Source organism: Vulpes vulpes, chromosome 1 (assembly GCF_048418805.1).
Source record: "Vulpes vulpes isolate BD-2025 chromosome 1, VulVul3, whole genome shotgun sequence".
Taxonomy (NCBI): Eukaryota; Metazoa; Chordata; class Mammalia; order Carnivora; family Canidae; genus Vulpes; species Vulpes vulpes.
The window spans coordinates 32408376-32429646 of NC_132780.1; the positions used below are offsets into that span (position 1 = coordinate 32408376).

General features: G+C 41.6%; 1 protein-coding gene across 3 annotated transcripts in view; it reads right to left on the bottom strand.

Annotated features, from left to right (window-relative positions):
• DOCK8 (dedicator of cytokinesis 8) overlaps window positions 1–21271 on the bottom strand; it is a 227655-nt gene that overhangs the window by 107518 nt on the left and 98866 nt on the right. For all 3 annotated transcript variants that reach the window (XM_072762059.1, XM_026001584.2, XM_026001585.2), the window contains 5 exons: window positions 17878–17958; window positions 16427–16586; window positions 14292–14428; window positions 10209–10302; window positions 9346–9508 (listed from right to left, as the gene is read on the bottom strand). In XM_072762059.1, the coding sequence (XP_072618160.1) occupies window positions 9346–9508; window positions 10209–10302; window positions 14292–14428; window positions 16427–16586; window positions 17878–17958 (635 nt within the window). The remainder of the gene's footprint in view (window positions 1–9345; window positions 9509–10208; window positions 10303–14291; window positions 14429–16426; window positions 16587–17877; window positions 17959–21271) is intronic.

Sequence of the window (21271 nt, forward strand, 5' to 3'; positions counted from 1 at the left end):
ACCTGAGCCCAAGGCAGATGCTTAACCAACTGAGCCACCCAGGTGCCCCTCCCCACTGGCCAGTTTACCTTTTGTAGGCTGTCAAACAAAGAACCTAAAGCAAATGAGGTGGAACTGACACATTTTTAGTTTTATGACCATTTTGGCATTTAGGCCTGCAGATAAAGGAAATCCATCTTTTAATTATAAAAGATACATGAATTCTGACTGATAATCATTTTTAGAAACTACCTTCTGACCGGATAAAACTGAGTCCTTTCCTACTACTGAGCTATTGGTAGTTGAATTTACAGCAGCAAAACTTAAAATAGTAAAGTCTATTTTACTGTGTGCTGGGGGGGAAGGCCTGCCCTGCCCCAACCCCTACCCCACTCTGTCCCCTGGGAAGATCTTACATTTGGACCCAGGGCATTGTGACTTCTGTTGAGAAGGGTCAGGGGCACCGGGTCTGAGGCCTTGAAGCCACAGGACCTCTATCATGAGTGGGAGCTGTTAAAACATCTGTGCTTTAGGGACACCCAGTTGGCTCAGTGATTGAGTGTCTGCCTTCATCAGTCCAGGGCGTGATCCTGGGATCGAGTCCCACACTGGGCTCCCCGCAGGGAGCCTGCTTCTCCCTCTGCCTAAGCCTCTGCCTCTCTCTCTGTGTCTCTCTCATGAATAAATAAATAAAATCTTAAAAAACAAACACCCCCCCAAACACCCCCCTGCTTTAGAGATGGCCAAACCTGTCGCGGGAAGAGCAGGGGAAATTCTCACTCCGGATCATCTATAAAGTACATGAGGAGGTCAGAACTGAGCAGGAGAAAGCTAAAAAGGAAAGAAGCTGTTTTCCCCTGCATGGCAAGGGAAGCAAAAGGAAACAATACCCCTAAAGGATAGCTCATCAGAAGGCAAAGCACTTCAAATAACCAATTTGAAAATAATAATTTTTAAAAAACCGAACAGAAGTCTCAAAATCAAAGAAAGAGCGCGTTCTGATTTTTAGGAGGCCCCTTCTAACCCAGGCTCACTGTTCACCGTCATAATCAAAGGCAGGCCCAGAGCTGCTTTATTTTCAGCGCCGTTTCCCTGGTGCTTCTGCTTCATCAACCTTATGCTCCCTGCTCGTGTCCAAACAGGATGCTGCATGAACCTGCCTGCTGGGTGCTGGATAAAGGACCCGAGGGAAGAATGACACCACCATTCAGTGGACAGAGCAGGATCCTTCCTGACGACGGTCACACTCGCGCATGGTGGACGACTGTGGGACTGTGCAATCGAGGCCATCACCACACACATGACCTCCTCCATGACATTTCCTCCCCGTCCCTCATCCTTTCTTCAAACAATTTTTTGAGTACTGTTGCCATGCAACGTGGCATTAGTTTTAGATGCACAGCATGGGGCTCTGAAATGTGCCAGGTTTCTAAGATCATGATTTCCTGAATGAAAGAACTTGACCAGTCAGAATATGTCTTTGCCTCCCCCCCCCCCACCCCCAAATGACAATAGCAGTCTCTCGGGACATTGGAATACTTCTCAGTTTCTCTCCGTCCTGCGCTTCAAGGGCAAAAAGATAAAGTGTGTGTTTTCCTTTAATAAATCATGACTCTATCTGCTTTGTAATGGAAAAAAAAATAACTGGCTCTGTCGGCACCTAGAAAGTGAGCAAATTGTGCCCTCAAGTGGTCGAATGTTGAACTGGAAGGCTGGCTTGGCAAAAGCTGCGATTGATTGTTGCTAAGTCACCTTAGGTCGCTGGCTCCCCTCCAGATCTCTTTCATTCTGAAAAGGAGGAGGACAACTGAGTTTTGGAGCAAGGCATCAGAAGAGTGGGATTGTGTTTTGCGTTTATTACTGAGACCAACTTGCCACAGCGATGTCACATACGGGGACTTAAGTATTTGGATGATTCAGGCACCAGGAATTCACTTTGCTTTTGCCTGTCTTGCACTGTTCTAAATAAAATGCTTGTTTATAATAATGTTTGTATTCCACAAGCAACTGCTTGCTAAGGCTAGTAAAATCAAGGCCTGGGTTTTAGGGCTGCCTGTAAGGCACAGTTCTTTCAACATCCCTTTAAAGGGTGAATAGGAGAAATTTCGCCAATAAATATGCTTGCACAGGTGTGGAAAGTTACGTGAGATTTCTTTTTCATTGTAACAGCATTTGTTACAAAAGATTGGTAACACCTTAGATGCTCATTGTCATGGGTTAAGCAAATCATGATACTTCTAAATGAGATTCAGTGCCGCTGTAAAAGAAGAGGCAATGTTTTGTATTCATATACAAGTGCTCTCCAAAATCCAATATTCAATGAGAAATCAAGATGCAGAACAGTGTGGAGATTTTGCTATACTTGCATTATGAAAGGACAAATACCAGGGCTATATAGGCTTGTACAGACATCATTTATCTCTGGAAGGATACAGTTTGATAAAAATGGTTGTTTCCAAGGGTCAGAATAGGATTGAACTGTAGAATTTACATGATTTCATCTATTTTGTTCACTAATTATTTCTCTAGTGTTTAGAAAAGGGCACACTGGAGGCACTCAATATTTGTAGAATAGGGATCCCTGGGTGGCGCAGCGGTTTGGCGCCTGCCTTTGGCCCAGGGCGCGATCCTGGAGACCCGGGATCGAATCCCACATCAGGCTCCCGGTGCATGGAGCCTGCTTCTCCCTCCGCCTGTGTCTCTGCCTCTCTCTCTCTCTGTGACTATCATAAATAAAAATTAAAAAAAAATTAAAAAAAAATAAAATAAAATGTAACTCTCTCTTTGTCATCTACTATTAATAAAGCACCTGATAAATCATTCCCATTTGAACCCCACACTGCCACACAAAAAATCAAAATAGACTTTAAAAAAAATATTTGTAGAATAAGTAAGCGAATAAGATCATATATATATTTATATATACATTTATATTTTTATATATGCATATATTATAATATGTAAATATAAATGTATGTATATATATATATACACACACACACACACACACACACACACACACATATTTAAAAGCTCGTCCCCAAGGAAGGTATTGGATGGCTAGAAGTCAGGAGTGGGAGAGAGAATTTTCACTCTGCATTTTTGTACTTTAATAATTTAGAGCCATCAGAATAGGTTATGTGTTCCAAGATAAATCCAAACAATTCAAGACACAAAAAGAATGGGGAGTTATCATTTTGATAGTTATATAAGGAAGGTACTGTTTGATGGTGATTTACACCAAGGCCAATCACATCAGAAACCACCAGTTGTTCATTAGCAATGATGTTGGGAGTATTAATGGCATCTGAGCATATTGCGCTATAAAAAACACTATCCTCATGTGGAGCAATTTCCTACCCCAGGACTTGGTCTTTGCCAAACTCATCTCACCTGATAATCCAACATAAGCTGGGATCAATTCCCAAGTCAGGTGGATAGAGTTGCTTGGCCCTCTGTAGCAAGGTCTCCAGGTGGGGCTGGATATTTGCACTTTTTTCTAATTCTCCACAGCCGACTCTGAGATACCCCAGACCCCAGCACACAGCACTGAAAAGATCCAGTCTGGATATACAGCCAGCTAAGCTCAGATTAGGAGTCCATTTTCTTGGACCAAATAAAAGTCTCTCTCAAGGACACCTTCTACTCTCCAAGCCCGGGCTCCTTCCTAACCACCTCATCCAGAATTATCTCTGCTTCATTCCTTCAAAATCCGATTCACTAAGTTTTAGCTTTCAGACACCCATTCAGGATTAGCTCGCACACTGGTCCTGTCCCATTCTTTTTACCTCTGTGGGATGCAGCTCTGATGGCAGTTTTCAACATCCTGCCCCCGCCCCCCCCCGTGATATGGGAGGCACCTCCCTGTTAAAGCAGACATCAGGCGAGCTTTGGGGAATGCAGACTGCTGGTCTGAGAACATTCTGCTAAATAGGAGGAGGCCTGAAAACAGCTCATTATCCATCAAAGAAATCATGTTCTAACTGATATACTTGTTCTCAACAAGCACAGTCCTCCACAGCAAGTCGGCTAATTGGATAAAAAGGCCTCAGAGCCTTTGGAGGGCTGGGATAAGAGATGAAAACGCACTTTCTGCGCCTTTCTCTGATATAATCACCAGCTAAAGGGACGGCAAGGAGGTTAACAAGCTCATTACAACCTCAGCGCCTGTGATCTCCACACACACCCCCGTGGAAGCCGCAGGACCAGGTGCCCTGAAAGGTCAGGCTGGGCCCGGGCGGCAGCCCCGCTGTTCCCCTCCTGCCCCCGCCGGAAGGCAGCAGCTGGCGTCCCCAACACCAGCTGCTGGTGGGGTGGGGTAGGGGGCCCTGGGAAATAAGCCAGGAGTGGCCTCAAACATGCCACTGGGCTGACAACTAGTGTGTTCTTAATCTGGCCATGGAGAAAGGAGCGTCAAAGTCAGATGCGGATAATCCTGTGGATCAACCTCATTTTCCCAGCTGTTCTGCTCTACTTTCAGAATCACTGTCCTGCTTGTGACTTTGCAAAGGGTCTGGGCTGGGTCTGTGTCAGAGAGTGCTTGTCTATCATCAGGCCTCTACCCCTTGGGGTTGCACATGGCAACACAAATGGCCAAAGCTCCTAGTTTGGGAGACGCTGGCATTCCTGGGAATAGCACTTCTTGCTCTAGAAGTTGACCTCTTCCCTCAGAACGTGTGTCTCTTCCAAGTGACTGCCCCGTGATGGCTCATGTGGATATTTCTGGAGCCCAGTGTGGTACTCCTATAACTGATCTAGATTATTCCTTAAAGCGCTCTGAATAGGGCATAGGTACCAAGGTGGATGCCGCAGAGAGTACAGTGTGAACGCTGCTCCTTTTGGTCCAAGGTGGTACCTGAAGAGGTCGGAGGAATGAGGGGATTGAGGACAGGAAATCAATGTCAGATTTCATCATCTCACATCATCACAAGAAGAGTGGTCCACAGGCTGGTGAAGCCCAAGAGAAAGAAAGAGCCAGGGCAGCCCAGGTGGCTTAGTGGTTTAGCGCCACCTTCAGCCCAGGGTGTGATCCTGGCAACCCAGAATCGGGCTCCCGGCATGGATCCTACTTCTTCCTCTGCCTGTCTCTGCCTCTCTGTGTCTCTCATGAATAAATAAATAAAATCTTAAAAAAAAAAAAAAAGAGCCAGAAGTATGACTCAGCAGTCCTAGTGGCCTCAAAGGCATGACCTCAGTTTGTGTCAAGATTTCAAAAGCCCGTGTGATACATCACACATTCCTGACTCAAAATTCTCGCCTACCATGGAAAGGGGTTGCACACTACAAGCAGCCTGGAAGAAATGGCTGAGGCACACTCTGAAAAGCCATTCTGCACTGGACAAAATGAAGGAAGAATTCACCACAAAAGAAAGAACTGGAAGTAATACTCTCTGCCGCAGACCTACTAGATATGGATTTAAGTGCCATGTCAGAAATACAATTCAGAAGTACGATTATTAAATGACTGGTGGCTCTGGATAAAAGCCCAAAGGGCTCTAGAGGAAGTCAATGTCAGCCTACCCTAACCCCATTTTATTTGAGACTCTGTGACAGATGCTCCTTTAGGAAACATAAAAATAAGTTCTACTGAGTTCTACCCACACGGTGGTAAATTGAAGCCTCACTCATATCATAATCCTGTAATGTGTGGCTCTGGCCACCACTCCCATTCAAGTCCAGAAAACATCTGCTGTTAGACCCAGGTAAGGGCCCCTTCCACCAAGGGAGATTTGCAGCTCAGGTAAAGATGACATAAACCTGAAATTCAAATCCTGCAAGCATCCTGCAAGTGGTCCTTGCTGGACCGCTAGATGTATTCCTTCACAAGTCCCAGGTAGATCAAATTTCTACAAGTCAGGCCATAGTTTGAATTCATGAGATGGACCCTCTATAAAACAAGGAATTATGCCTGAAAATACCAGCTCTGTAAATTTTAATTTTCATTTCCTTGATTTTGGAAATGGGATGCGGCTGTGACCAGGATCAGAGACCACAACCACGTGAACAGGGAGGGTCACCTGTGTGCCAAACCCATAGCATGATGCCCAGAATTCAACTAAGTCAAGGGAAAACTTTTCTAAAAGAAAAAGGAACCACTGTCTCTGCTGAAATGATAAGAATTTGTGGGACAAGAGAGGACTTCAGGGCAGACCCACCATTCATACCATAATGGAAAGAGGTTTAGAGATCTCTGCTTGGAAAGAGACTTTGATGGGAGGGGAAGGGGATAGAAAAGCCACAATGTTACAGGCTTCTTGAAGCACAAGGAGATGAGAAGGCACAAAGGGGATGGGAATTTGGACAGAGATGAGCAGACTAGGTCAGCAAAGGCCAACAGTCAGCTCACCCATCTGACCCGCGGTTCAGATCTGGCTCAAGTCTGCCATTTCTGTTTTGTGAAATGGGACTGGAGGGCCAAGATTCATCCAGGGCTGGGTTGCTGTGAAGACCAACCTAATCAGAACCACTCAAAAGCATGTGAGGACTGCTCCAGAAATACTAAACATTTAATAAGAACATAAGAGATTTAGACCAGAAGCCCTACAAATTCCTTGATGCTTTCCCATAGTGAGGTTCAAAGCCAATTTCATGGTTAGGCTCCTTCCTCACACAAGCTATAAAGTATGGTGGCCTAGGAGCCAAGAGAAGGCACTGAAGGGGGACTAGAGACCTGGTTCCTAATGGGCTGGACTTGGCGTGGCTAGAGTGTCCAGCAGAACTAAAGAACAATCACTGTGCACCTGTGGGTCCTGTTCACACGATGCCAAGTCAGGTTCAGAGGAGTCTGTCCAGACTTGTCCTTGTTAGAACTCCTACATCTCCCAATTATCTGGTGCACTAATGCATTCTGAGTCCTGCTGTGATGTAATTAAGGGCTAATGTTTGCAGCCAGGAGTAGAAAGAGTTGTAAATGCCTCCCCTGGGTAATTAAATGCTGAAGAGAAGTTGAACGACTACAGAATTCATTTGATGCAAGTTTATTCCAATGCCACAAGCATTTCTTTTTCCAATTATAGGATCGGGTGTCTAAAAAGATACAAACAGAGCAACCCCAAGCAAACATTTTCGTGCCTTCATCTCCCTCTTGGGAATGGGGAGCTGAAACCACTACCCCAGAAATACTTACTTATCTAGGAAGGGGGAGTGGGTTGAGTTTATATTTAAGGAATGAGAAAAGATAATCAAGAGAGGCTTCAGAATGGGGAGATAACAGTACTGATAGAAAGGTCTGTTTCTAAGTGAGTGGATGCTTGTTTGTATTTGTCCCTGTAATGTCTGACTTCAATGAGCTATCCACTTACCCTCCCTGGGTCTCAATTTTGTGCATCTGGAGATGCGGTGGTAGGAACTGGGTGAGTTCAGAAATTCATTGCATTTCAGCCCCACATTTGCACACATCCTACTGGGAAGTCTGAGTGAGGATCTGGGGGTAATGAGCTAACTTATACTGCTGGAAGGATTGCAAGTTGGTGCAATTTGGGGGGGAAAGGGCAGTACGAAATAAAAGTGAACGTGTGTATCACTTGTCACCCCTCAACTTTTAGGCACATTGCTTAAGGAGACTCCCCCACATGTGCACAGAGAGGCAAAGACAAAGATTCTCAATGCAGTGTCTGTAAGTTCCCTGAACTGGAAAAAGACATAAATATCTATCAATAGAAAAATAAGAAACAGATACACAACATATGGCCTCCTCACACAATGGAATACTATACAGCAATTAAAAAGTGACTGCTATTGGGGGATCCCTGGGTGGCTCAGCGGTTTGGCACCTGCCTTTGGCCCAGGGCTCAATCCTGGAGTCCCAGGATCAAGTCCTGTATCGGGCTCCTGGCCTACTTCTCCCTCTGCCTGCCTCTCTCTCTCTCTCTCTTTCTATGTCTATCATGAATGAATGAATAAATAAATAAATAATTGTTTTTTAAAGTGACTGCTATCTGAACCTATATTAGTATTTCCAAAACACAAGCTGTTAAGGACTTCCCCTTGATTAAATTTGTGAAAATCTGGGTAATTATGTAGGATAATGATTGTAACAGAGTATAACCCATCAAAACAATAAAATCCATGAATCCACAATAACCAAAAAAGAAAAATTATACTGTTGTATGAAAAGTGCAGTGTAACTAGAGTGTAGAGCTATTTATGTACATTTTAAATGAATATAAAAATAATACCATTCTGTATTAATGTGTGTATGTGAAACCAGAGAAAATAGAAGAAAAGAACCATCCAAGTTCATAATAACAGCGGTGTTTGGGAAGCAAGGTGGAAATGTGTCTGTGATTGCAGGTCGGGGATAAAGGAGACTTTAAGATAACCAGTAAGAATGTACATGTGCACATATCTAAAATACAAGAAACAACAAATGTCATTTCTGGATGGTGGAGAAAAGGTACTTGTTATAACATTCTTCTCTGTAATTTAAAAAATCTTCTCTAGGGGCACCTGGGTGACTCAGTTGGTTAAAGATCTGCCTTCAGCTCAGGTCATGATCCTGGGGTCCAGGGATGGAGTCCTGCATTGGGTTCCCTGCTCAGCAGGGAGTCTGGTTCTCCCCTTCCCCCTCTACCCTGCTCATGCTCTTGCTCTCTCTCTAATAAAGAAATAAACATTTTTAAATAAATAAAAGTAAAAAATCTTCTCAAAATAAAAACTAAAATATGCAAGCAGCAATGCCTTTGGCACATATGTGTGGACAAGCTCCCTCAGAGCCCCCTGCAACGGCCTCCAAGAAACCAAGGCAACCTAACCTCTTAGGGCTTTACTGTCTAGCTCTGAGCTGCCCAATATGGTCGTCACCAGCCATTTGCAGCTATTTGATTTTAAAGTAAAATCAATAAAAGTTAAATAAAATCACAGTTTCCATTCCTCCATTGCTCTAACCACAATTTAAATGCTGAACAGCTGCATTTGGTTAGTGGCTACTGTACTGGGCAACAAGCATAATAAAGATTTCTACCACTGCTATAAATGTTATTGGACAGAGCTAGTCTTGGGCTAAAAATCTTTCTTTTAGATGATAAGAACATTTTAAATCATGTTGTTCTTTCCCTAATACATCCTTCTGCACATAGGAAAACCAAGGTAATGACTAGGAAGATTATTTCATTTCTGGAAGGAATATGTCCACTATAATCTCAAATACCTGCTATGACTACAGTAACATGTTCAAGTTAAATAAAATTAGATAAACCATTTTTAGAAACTGATCTAACAATTACCCATAATTGTTACATAAACATCCTATTTCATTTCCCCCAAAACTTAGGACATAAGAAGATTGGTTGAAGGATAATGAGAGCGTTCTCCAAACAAAATTCTAAGTGTGAGTTCCATGGTTTCTCGTGAGCCTTAGTTTCTTACCTATACACAGTATGAGGGACATAGACCTCCCGGACTGGAAATTCCAAAATCTCTTTGTGTGGACGTGTCCGGTTTTCAGGAAAAGGTTTCACTGGCAGCATTTCGGGAGTCAGACAGCAATTGATGACCTCTGGAGCTGGAGAAATTTCCAGTCTGAGCAAGCCTAAAGAGCGAAAACACGACTATTTCACTAAAGATGCTATCACGTTACATGGGAATCAAGAAAGACTGCTGTACTGTATTTCTTTTATGATAGAATAATTAGTGGGAATGTAAGAATTTTGGAATTCCCAGCTAGTTTCCTATAGTTGGAGAAAAATTCTGTTATGAGAACTTTTGGGATTTAATTTCTAGAGGTTAAAAAGCAAGGAGTTGTACAATGAATAGAAATGGATCTTTAAACTTCCTTCTGAAAATACCACACAATAATAGCATATGGTTAAGTAACTATTAGTCATTTTCAAACTGGGTTCCCTGGTACTCCAGGTACTGCAGAAGTGCCTGCCTCAAGACCTATAGCTGATAGTAAGGAAGATGCCCTCAACTTCTACCAAAGTATCTCACTTTCATTTTTCTTTTTATACGGGGTTCCATATAATAATTTTATTTGATAAAAGAGGCTCCTCTGTTCAAACAATTATCTGATTATCTGAGAAACCAGTTCTAAAGCATGATGTTCCTTTAATAGAAATATTAATAGATTTTCCAAAAAAGTAGACCAATTCAGACTCTTAACTCCTAACGCAAAACCCCACATTTCACTTAGCAAACATTATTTTATAAACTGTAGCATTAGACAAATAATGTGTCTACTCATAAACGGCTTTGGCACAGCTAGAGAGGAAAAGACAAGCCATCCACACCTGGAATTGACTTGACTCTTCTCTGTAAGGATGAAGATCTTTTGTAGTCAGCCAAAAACTTGAATAAGTCTTCATCACTAAGGCGATCCCCCTCCTACAAAAAAAACAAAGTCGAGGTTATCACAGATGCATCACTGGCTCCTGGGGTAGGGCCAATAACTTCCAGGAAGATTTTGATCTTTAAGTTTTATTCTAACACACTTTTCATAGAAATTAGGATTATGGCCAATGCTGAAATAATTTAGTTCAATCTCTTGTCAAATATTCCTTCCTAGACACATATATAAATGGGATAGAACAGAAAACCCAGAAATAAACCCACAATTATAGGGCTAATCTTCAACAAAGGAAGAAAGAATATCCAATGGGAAAAAGTCTCTTCAACAAATAGGTGTTGGGAAAACTGGACAGGTACATGCAAAAGAATGAAAGTGGATCACTTCCTTACACCATACATACAAATAAACTCAAAATCGACAAAGATCTAAATGTGAGAGTTGAAACCATAAAAATTTTTGAAGAAAGCACAGGCAGTAAATTTCACTGACATTGACTGGCCATAGCAACATCTTTCTAGATATGCCTACTGAGGTAAGAGAAACAACAGCAAACTATTGGGACTACATCAAAATGAAAAGCCTCTGCACAGTGAAGGAAACACTCAACAAAACTAAAAGACAATCTATACAGAATGGGAGATCTTTGCAAGTGACACATTTGATAAAGGGTTAGTATCCAAAATACATAAAGAATTTATAAAGTTTGACACTCAAAAAACAAATAGTCTAATTAAAAAATGGGCAGAAGACATGAATAGACATTTTTCCAAAGAAGACATCCATTTGACCAATGGACACAAGCAAAGATGCTCAATATCACTCATCATCAGGGAAATGCAAATCAAAGCCACAATGAGATATCACTTTACACTGGTCAGAATGGCTAAAATCAGAAACACAAGAAACAACAAGTGTTGACAAGGATGTGGGGAAAAAAGAACCTTCGTACACTGTTGGTGGGAATACAAACTGGTGCAGCCACTGTGTATGGAGTTTCCTCAAAAAGTTAAAAAATAGAACTACCCTATGACCCAGTAATCAAACTACTGAGTGCTTACCCCAAAATTACAAAAGCAGTAATTTAAAGAGATCCATGCACTCCTACATTTATAACAGCATTATTCACAACACCCAAATTATGGAAGTAGTTCAAATGTCTACCAATGAATGGATAAAGAAGATGTGGTATCTATATTATGGAATACTACTCAGCCACCAGAAAGAATGAAATCTTACTTTTTGCAATGACATGGATGGAACTAGTGGCATTATATCAATGCCAGGCAAAATAAGTCAGTTAGAGAAAGACAAACACCGTATGATTTTAGTCACATGTGGAATTTAAGACACAAGACAAATGAACAAAGAGGGAGAAAAAGAGGCAAAACAAGCAACAGATTTTTTTAAAAGATTTTATTTATTTATTCATGAGAGACAGAGACAGAGAGAGAGAGGCAGAGACACAGGCAGAGGGAGAAGCAGGCTCCATGCAGGGAACCTGACATGGGACTCGATCCCAGGTTTCCAAGATTGCACCCTGGGCGGAAGGCTGGGCTAAACCGCTGAGCCACCCGGGCTGCCCAAGAAACAGATTCTTCACTTTAGAGAACACACTATGGCTACCAGAGGAGTGGTAGGTAGCGGATGGGTGAAATGGGTGATAGGGATTAAGTAGTACACTTGTAAGGAAAGTCATTAATTAATTAACTAATTAAAATAAAGACTGCTCCATGGATGATTAAAAAGAAGATGCATCCATCTTTTCAGGGTAGAGATTTCAGTGTATCAACTTGATATGCCTCATCAATTATGTTATTTAGTTCTTCTATATCATGACTTTGCATTCCCTACGCTTATTTCTTTGTTGGAAAAATGGGATAATAATAGAGCCTCCCTCAAAGGATTGCTTAAAGGAACACACGAGTTTACTTAATACTGAGGGCATTCAGAAGAGTGCTTCTGGGTCTAAGTGTTCGATAAAATGCTGCCATTCTATGGGTTGATTTGTCCATTTGGTCTGTCACAGGCTAAGCCAGACAATTAAAAATTTGCTTCTAGGGACACTGCATGGACAAGAAACAAAAGACTGACCATAAATCTGCAATTAGATCAGATTACTGAATTAGAGTATAATAAAATAAAGATGACTTTTGTAAGAAAAATAATTCCTTCTCTACCACTCTCAACTTACTGTCCTCCAGCCTCTCAACAATCCTTCTAGTACATGCTATGGAAGGCTGTTTGACCATTGACTATCTAGGCCAAAAGATTTTCCTCCTGTAACTTAAATCCCCTAATGCTTGTTTTACGCTCTGGAACAATATAGAATAAGGTTACTTCATTCTTCAGAGATTTAAAGACAGAGAAAGCATCTTTCCATCTTTTTTCTAACCTCATTTTCTTCACATTTGTCTTTTTTTTTTTTTTTTTTCAAATCTGATGGTCATATATTTCATAATGGGATCTCATCAGGTTTTTTTTTTTTAAGATTTTATTTATTTATTCATGAGAGATGCAGAGAGAGAGAGAGAGAGGCACAGACACAGGCAGAGGGAGAAGCAGGCTCCATGCAGTGAGCCTGATGTGGGACTCAATCCCGGGTCTCCAGGACCACACCCTGGGCTGAAGGCAGCCCTAAACTGCTGAGCCGTCTGAGCTGCTCTCTTCACATTTGTCTTGATTAAGAAGGCTAAACAGAAATACTACTCTCTAAGTGCCTACAAGGGACAGGTACTCTGCCCAGGATTCAAAGGCAAGAGCTCTAATCCAATAGCCCAGGAAGGAAGGTAGGTAGGTGGGTAGGTAGGTAGGTAGGTAGGTTTTATTCCCAAGTACAGATGAGAAAAGTCAGTTAAGTACTTTGACCCCACCCCAAGGTAATATAATAGGAAGGGTTATATTCCAAATAGAAACCCTTTTAGTCTCATGCTACTTCTATTATGTGGCATGGCACACCTCCAACCCCCAGCATTCACTTTTGCATTTGGGATTAACACAAGGCCTTGAAGTGCTTCAGGAAGACTGCTTGAGCTATGGAGAATCTTCCAAGGCAGAGTCAAACCAAGTCTAAGTCAAATTTGTTTGTTTGTAGTAAAATATACATAATACAAACAGTACTATCTTAACTTTTTCTGAGTGTACAACATTTATAGTTGTTAAATGTATAGTCAGAACTCTTTCATTATCCCACACTAAAACTCTTTATCTATTAAACAGCAACTCCTCATTCTGCTCTTGCCCCAGCCTCTGGCAACCATCAGCCTACTTTTTGTCTCTATGAAGTTGATTACTCTAAGAAATTCTCTGATTTTTAAATAACCTCAATGTCTATTGAACTAAGAGCATAATTTGCAATGGTCACCCTCTATGAGCAAGTAAATATGGCAGAAATGCAGAAAGCCTACAGAAAGAATAGGGGTGAGAAGGACAATAGCTGGGCCAGGAAACCCCAAGACCAGAGAGAGATATTTCAGCCAGATGGTTTTAATAGCCCAATAAATGAACTGACAATGAGAGCTCAAATAGGAGAGTCTGCATTAGTGGGAATGGATCCTTTTGTCAAGAAATGAGCCAACACTCATTTAGCACCTGTATACCCCAGTCACTATGAGAAGAGCTTTACACCCCTCATGCCATCTAACACTCCCAACTGCCCTAACAAAGCAAGCACCATTGTTCCTGTTTTGCAGGTAATGAAATTAAGGATTGGTGAGGTTAACTTACTTGCACCCTTCTTTTCTTTTTTTTTTTTTTAAAGATTTATTTATTTATTCATGATAGACATAGAGAGAGCGAGGCAGAGACACAGGAAGAGGGAGAAGCAAGCTCCAGGCCGGGAGCCCGACGTGGGACTCGATCCCAGGACTCCAGGATCAGGCCCTGGGCCAAAGGCAGGCGCTAAACTGCTGAGCCACCTGGGGATCCCCACTTGCTCCTTTCATCACTATATACACTTCCCCTTTGGGCTCCAACACTCATGCCATTCAGGGGAGAAATTCAGACATGCTGGAATGGGAAGACATACCTGCTTGAAAAAGTTGTTCACGGCAATGGTCGTGGGCTTGAAGTTGGACCCGACCCCATTTTCTTCCAAGGACAGGGCTCTTTCAGAAAGTCTTCTAGACTGGGACAAAGTTCTCCGCTCACCCACAGAGCTTTTCCCTGTAAGGAAGACAATCATCATTCGAAAGCATGTCTTTCTGTTTGAATACGCAGCAGTCATGCACTTTATCATATAAAAGACAGGTTTTAAAAAATGTATCGTTTGAAGCGTAGTTGACACGCAATGTTCTCCTCATTTCGGGGTACATAAAAGAGAAGTTTAACATCACGAAACGAGAACACTGAACATGCCCATCCTTGTTTTGAATGAAAATTTCCCTCCACTGGCCTGACCTTTCTCAGTCCTCCTGTTGGAGCCCCTAGTCCTCCTCTGACCTGCGTGGAGATGCCATGAAGAGCCACAGTCTTCTTCCTACATGGAGATTGGGGAAGGCCACCCAGCAGGATCCTGCATTGCAGCCAGACCTGGTTCTGCAGATAAGCTTTATTTAACCAAAAGCATTTGCTTTTGTTTTTTTTACATTGCATTCCACTGGGAGAGCCATGCATTCAAATGCCCCTGAAAGCATTTGGGACTGTGACCCAAACATGCTGGGGGGGGGGGGGGTGTTGTTAGCCTGGGTACATTCTGAATCTGAGCATTTTTGTGCTCTCTCTGTATGCAGCAGGGGGCAGAACTGGGTTCCCTGGTTGACCTTGTCCCATAGGGATTAGAACCCTGAGTTACACTCACGCCTGGGCTGGGTCCCCAATTCTCTGCTTAGTTATTTGTTATCCCCTTCTGGAATTGAGGAGGGGAACTTCAGGCTTTTGTACTGCAAAAATCAGATTCCATGCTGAACGGTCAAATTGTTTAGAATGCTAATGTTGCCAAGCTCACTCTTTGAATAACCTCTTATCCTTAATTCTTGCCATGACGCTGAACTGGAACTTCTTTTGGCTACTACTGCCCGCCTAAACTTGCCATACTGCAGCAGTATAATGCACTGCATTTTCTGGTTGCTTCTTAAGAAGCAGCTTCGATAGTCAGGTTAACTTATCCTTGACCTGGAGATTACTCTATGCCTGAATTATCTAGTTTATGGTGCACTCTGAAATCTGTGCATAATTCTTTTCAAATAAAGCTACCCGTATCTACATAGAAGTTAGCATTAGAAAAAAAAAAAAGTCACACATTGCAGGTGAAGGTCAGGATGCACTAAAATACAATTTGTTATTGGTAAATCGGAAATAACCCATCAGTTCTGACCAGTAATTACACAACAATAATTCCAAAAAAGCAGCAGCAATGACAAAATTCCCTTCCCTCCAGGCCCCCATGAAAAGTGGCATTTCAGAAAAGGCAGGGCCTAGGAATGCAGGAGAAACATGAAAAGCCTCACATGTTTGCTGGATACAAAGACACTGAGGACATGAGATACTCAAGTGAGATGGGTCAACTTGAGAACTCTGAACCCTCTTGAACCTTTCCATACCCCAACGGTTCAGGAAATTAATGAGTCAGATGCAGAGTGTGGTGATGAAAAGGAGAAATAGACTAAATAAATTGGAACAGTAACCAACTATTCTTCTGGCATCTACTTTTGCATTGCACTAAGCAAATAATAATAATAATAATAATAATAATAATAATAATAATAATAATTTTCTACTAATTTTTCTGAAAAACCTGAGTTTTACCCTTTGAAGCTTTACTGAGACAGTGGCTTTTCTTATGTTTAGGAGCCAAGCATGGTGTCACTGTTTAACCCACTATAGATACTTATACTTTGTTATTTCAAAGATTTTACTTTGGAAAAGAGGTAGCTATTGAAAATTAACTTTTTAAAGTGTCAAAGTATTGAGAAAAATCTTACTGTAAACCAAAGGTTTTACTGTAAGAGGCGATTTAAGCTCCACAAATATTCACAGTAATTGTTTGGGGGATCACTGTCCAATCAAACATTTGTAAGTCAGTCATAATAGTGTTTCATATTTCTCTCCTTCCTTCCCACTCTCTACACCTTACTGTACCCTGAGCCCCCATTAACAAGCAGCTGACCTCAGAGTCAGTACACTGGGGACCCCTCCCCTTCCCACTGCAGTTGAAAATCTTACCAACCATGGATTCCACATCGGTTACCTCCCTGTCCAGGGTGGAGAAATTGAAAAAACTTGATAAGTTTATGGGAGCCCAGGCAAAAGGCATTCGGTATTTCCCCAAACGCTGGCAGAAGGATTCAGCTTGAAGTTTTAGTTTTTCGATCTTTTCTTTACTCTAGAGGAAAGTAGAAAGAGACAAGCAAAAACAAACAATATGGTGCCAGCACCAAGGCAACAGTTTGACAGCCATCTCCAAAATCCCTTTCCTACTAATTCAAAAGAGTGAATGGGCAGGAAAATGATACAATGCAGGCTAGAAGTCTAGCTGATAAGAGGATATAGATCAGAAACGTTTTCGTTAAACTTAAAGAAAGTCAACATTCAATTATTAAATATACCTTCACCGCCCCACCCCCAAAATGTCCAACGCTTGTTATACCAGCTAACCAACGAGTGCTTTTAGGGGCTAGTTACAAGACTTGGATTTGCACAACAAAATTTTGGAATGAAAATTTTTATATATTATCTACCAAGCTTTCAAGAAAGCCTGTTTTTCAAAAGTTGCCTTGGGAAACTTCAGAAAAATCTATAAAGGTTGCTAACTACTTCCTTCTTAGGTTGACAACATTTCCAGAATATTCTTTCTAAGTTCCGAAGAGAAGGTAGGTTTTTAAAAAAATAAGTGTTGTGAGTCCAGTACATCTTATTTGAAATTTATGAGTCTGGAGCAGGATGCTGATTAGCCAAGACTTCTTCCAGAAAGACCATGTTTTAAAAGTCACATTGGAAACCTTTGCAAATAGGTGCTGAGAAAATATGCCCTTATCACAGCCTTAGGACCTATATTGTCCTAATGAATTTATGATGTATGGAGGTCTCAGTCAATTCCCAAATCTCCACACCAGAAAGGATATTTGGAAATTGGCTAGTATTGCCGAGGAAGCACAGCAGAGCTCTGGCACTATTTAATTTCATGAGGTCTTTGTGGCCATCCCAACCTGGGTCAAAGCCTTAGTACCACGACAACAGAATGTGGATTTTGTGTCAGCCAAGTTTTCTTAGACACTATTGAATTCACAAATTTATTTCTTTAAAAAATTATCATCAATGGCCAGTTTCAGTTTCCCTTTCTTTCATTTTTTTAAAAGATTATTTATTTTTTTATCATGAGAAACACAGAGAGAGTGTCAGAGACATGGGTAGAGGGAGAAGCAGACTTCCTGTGGGGAGCCTGATGCAGGACTCGATCCCAGGACCCCGGAATCACACCCTGAGCCAAAGGCAGATGCTCAGGCACTGAGCCATCCAGGTGCCTCCAGTTTCCTTTTCTTACTTTTTAAGACACAATTTATTATTGTCCCATATGGGGACATATTATGAACACTATTTCACTATTTTGTGACACTCCCAAAAAATATCTGTTTATTCTAAGATGTCACCATTTAGTGATAGCCAAAATACCATACCTTTCCACCATCACCTTCTTTGATGACCATGTAGGGTTCTGCACAGTCTCCAATCTCTCCCTGCTGAAGGACTTTCTCAATCTGCCAAAAATAAATAAATAAATAAATAAATAAATAAATAAATAAATAAATAATAACACTCATGAATTATATCCATATAATGGCATCAATGCAACCATCAAAATGACATTTTATGACAACAGCTGATGACAGGGGAGGATGTTCATGCTCTATAGTTTTTGACTAAAAAAATCAGCTGAAAAAATTAGCATGAAGAAGTATTATACAGTTTTATAAAAAAAAAATCATAAAGGCATAACCAAAGGATGACAGTAGATACACAGCAAATGTTAATAATAGTTATCTTTGTATGGTGAGATTATGTGCTATTTTTATCTTCTTCCCATTGCTTAAATGTATTCTCTATTTTTAAACCATAAACATGTCTTATGCCTACAATAAAAAAATGCAATAAAAGTTATTTTATAAAACAGAACCCATGAGACATATTGTAAGAAGTGAAAAGCTCATTTTCTTTATTATTGCTTACAATGTAAAAAAGAGATATGCCCTCCATAAAAGTCAGGTTGGGAACTAAAATCTTCCACAAAATGAATAAATGAACAGAATAAATTATCTATAATTGTCTCCTTTGTAGTTCCTATTAGGGCCACTTCTCTGGATTTAACAGACATGGACAGAAATGGAAAGTACTAGAATGGAGCAGCTTTTCACTTTGCTAACTGGCTGGAAATATGAATTAGTGCCACTCCTGTCAAGTATCTTCTTCCATTTTGCTTCAGGTAAAGGATCTGGCAGGCCATAAACATGGCTACCCTGTTTATTAGAAAGAAAAGGAGAGATTTGAAATTTCCCAGCTCTCTGCTCCAAGGAAATGTAGCTTATCCCGAAGGTCGAAGAGAAGAATGAAATCTGGGTTAACATATTCCATTAGGCACACATTCTCGGGAGGTCCAAAGTGTTCACACCAGAAAACACCCTAGCGATGGAGATTGTTAAGTGGCGTTCAGAGGAAGTGGCATGAGCCGCTCAGTGGGCACCTGCGTCAGGGAGACTGCAAGCAGGAAGTCTCTCTCTCCTCATAAAAGAAGTTGAAAATCCCTTCTCATCGCCACAGCATGAAGACAAGGTTGACTCCCACTGAAGTCCCAGGGTGAGAATATAGATACCTAACAGGTGAGCTACAGGCTCAGTCAGCAATCATTCACATGTTCATTCACTCAGAAAACACTGGCTGAGCACCCTGTAGGTGGTAGCTGCTGGGGAGGTCGTGGTGGGGCCAGGGGGGTGAACAAGATACAGCCGGTTCGGGATCCCTGGGTGGCACAGCGGTTTGGCGCCTTCCGTTGGCCCAGGGCGCGATCCTGGAGACCCGGGATCGAATCCCACGTCGGGCTCCCGGTGCATGGAGCCTGCTTCTCCTCCCTCTGCCTGTGTCTCTGCCTCTCTCTTTCTCTGTGACTATCATAAATAAAATAAAATAAAATTCTAAAAAAAAAAAAAAAAAAAAAAAGATACACCCGGTTCCTATTCTACCGAAGCTCCTAGTCAGGAGCTTGTAGAGCAAAGCAGAAGAAGTTAGCTTTGCCATGTAGTTGATAGATAAAAGTGTGGTCTTTAAAATGAACTTAGAACAGAGATAAAGAAGATCTTAATGAAGATCCTGAAGCAGCAATGGGAATGCCATGGCTTCGAGTGCTGGTACTATAATGTGGAGCCCACAGAAGAGGGGTGTCTAGCATCTGAAAGTGGGAGACCCCAGATCTGACCAGACCAGCAGACACTATTCCCTTCCCCAGCTGGATAAGGGTAACTCCAGGTACTTTGTGAGAAGGGCTGCAGGCTGTGAGGAGGGCCCACTGTATGGTGCCTCATGTTTATGTATAAAAAAGAAAATCAACAACCCAGGTGTCTTTGTAACCATGGCAGGCAGAGGAAAAGGATGCATGGGGAATTAGCAGAGAATTTTCATCAGATGAGGAGGCTGCTCTCCTATTCAGGAGGGGCTGGTTTAGTGCCTCACATGTTTGTTTTTAAAGTCTTAAATTTCATCCTTATTCTCCATTCCTCAACTGGGAACCCAAAACCTTTAAGCCTGGATAATCCTTTCAAGCAATAGTGTATACAGTACTAAACTAGGAAACTCTAGCTAAAATATACTTAAGATCCTGGTGTTCAGCCTGGGAATAAAAATAAGAGCTCCTTTTTCTGAATGGCATCTGCTCGGCTGGGCTCAATACAACACACCATTTACTATAATATTTAAGAGAGACAGAAGCAACAATGATGCCATTACAATAAAGGAAGAGAAGTGAGAAGCCAGGGACTGTCTTCCTGAGCTTTAAACGTCTTAATTATATCCAGACAACTGACAGAAGGCCTGTTACTGCCAAATGAATGCATCTGTACATTTGAGAATTTTGGAATAATTTTAGTAACAGTAACCTGTAGGTAGCCGCTGATACTTCATGGACTGTGGGAGATTAAGCGAACTAAAGTCATTTACTAAGAAGTAGAGCCTGAAGTAAAACTTGGCTCTATGGAGCTAGTGTTGGCATCCTTGGGTTCCCAGGCTGAGAGAATTCTGAAGCTCCAAAGGTGGGCTTGACACTAACTTTCTTGTACATCTAAGTGATACTGCAGAAAAAAGAAAACAGGTTCAATTTGACAACAACGGATGTATCTTTTTTCAGCAACAGAATTTTAACTTCAGTAGTTTTGAAAAGCTTAAATAGATCCTCCTCAAGCAAGAATAACCTTTCAGAATCTGAAAGGTAGAAGGCAAAGACTCCTGCCACTTGCCAACTGGCCTCTACGTCACTTAAATTCTTTGGTATCTAATGGCTGCTCTCGCAGGATTCCAGGGGAATCAGTGAGATTATGGAAGTAAAATACTGAGCTAACCTGAAAATGTTCCAAACCTGGAACTCTGGGTGTACGGGAAATGAAAACACCTGGAATTTTTTTTTTTTTTTTTTTACAAAACATGTGGTGATAAAAAGGGAGAGTGAAATTTGGAAACCACAGTCCATACCTTAAATTGTCAGAGCCTGGACTTAGGAACATTTCCCCACCGGTGTCTAGAAGACCATGAATAGAATTAGGAAACCCTATCCAAGATCTCCTCCCCAGCAGCCTCCCAGAGCTGGAGAGCTGAGGGTAAGAGGCAGAGCTTGGTCAGGAGTAAAGCCTGTAATGTGCCAGTCTTTATTCTGCTATCACAACCGCCCGTTGAGGGCAGTGTTCTAACCCTCACTTTGCATACAACGGAACTAAGTCTCAACTTAGGGAATCACCCAAAGTCCTATAGCTACAAAGTTTCAAAGCCAGGATCCAAAGCCCAGACTGTATGACTCCAAAACCCATAAATGTT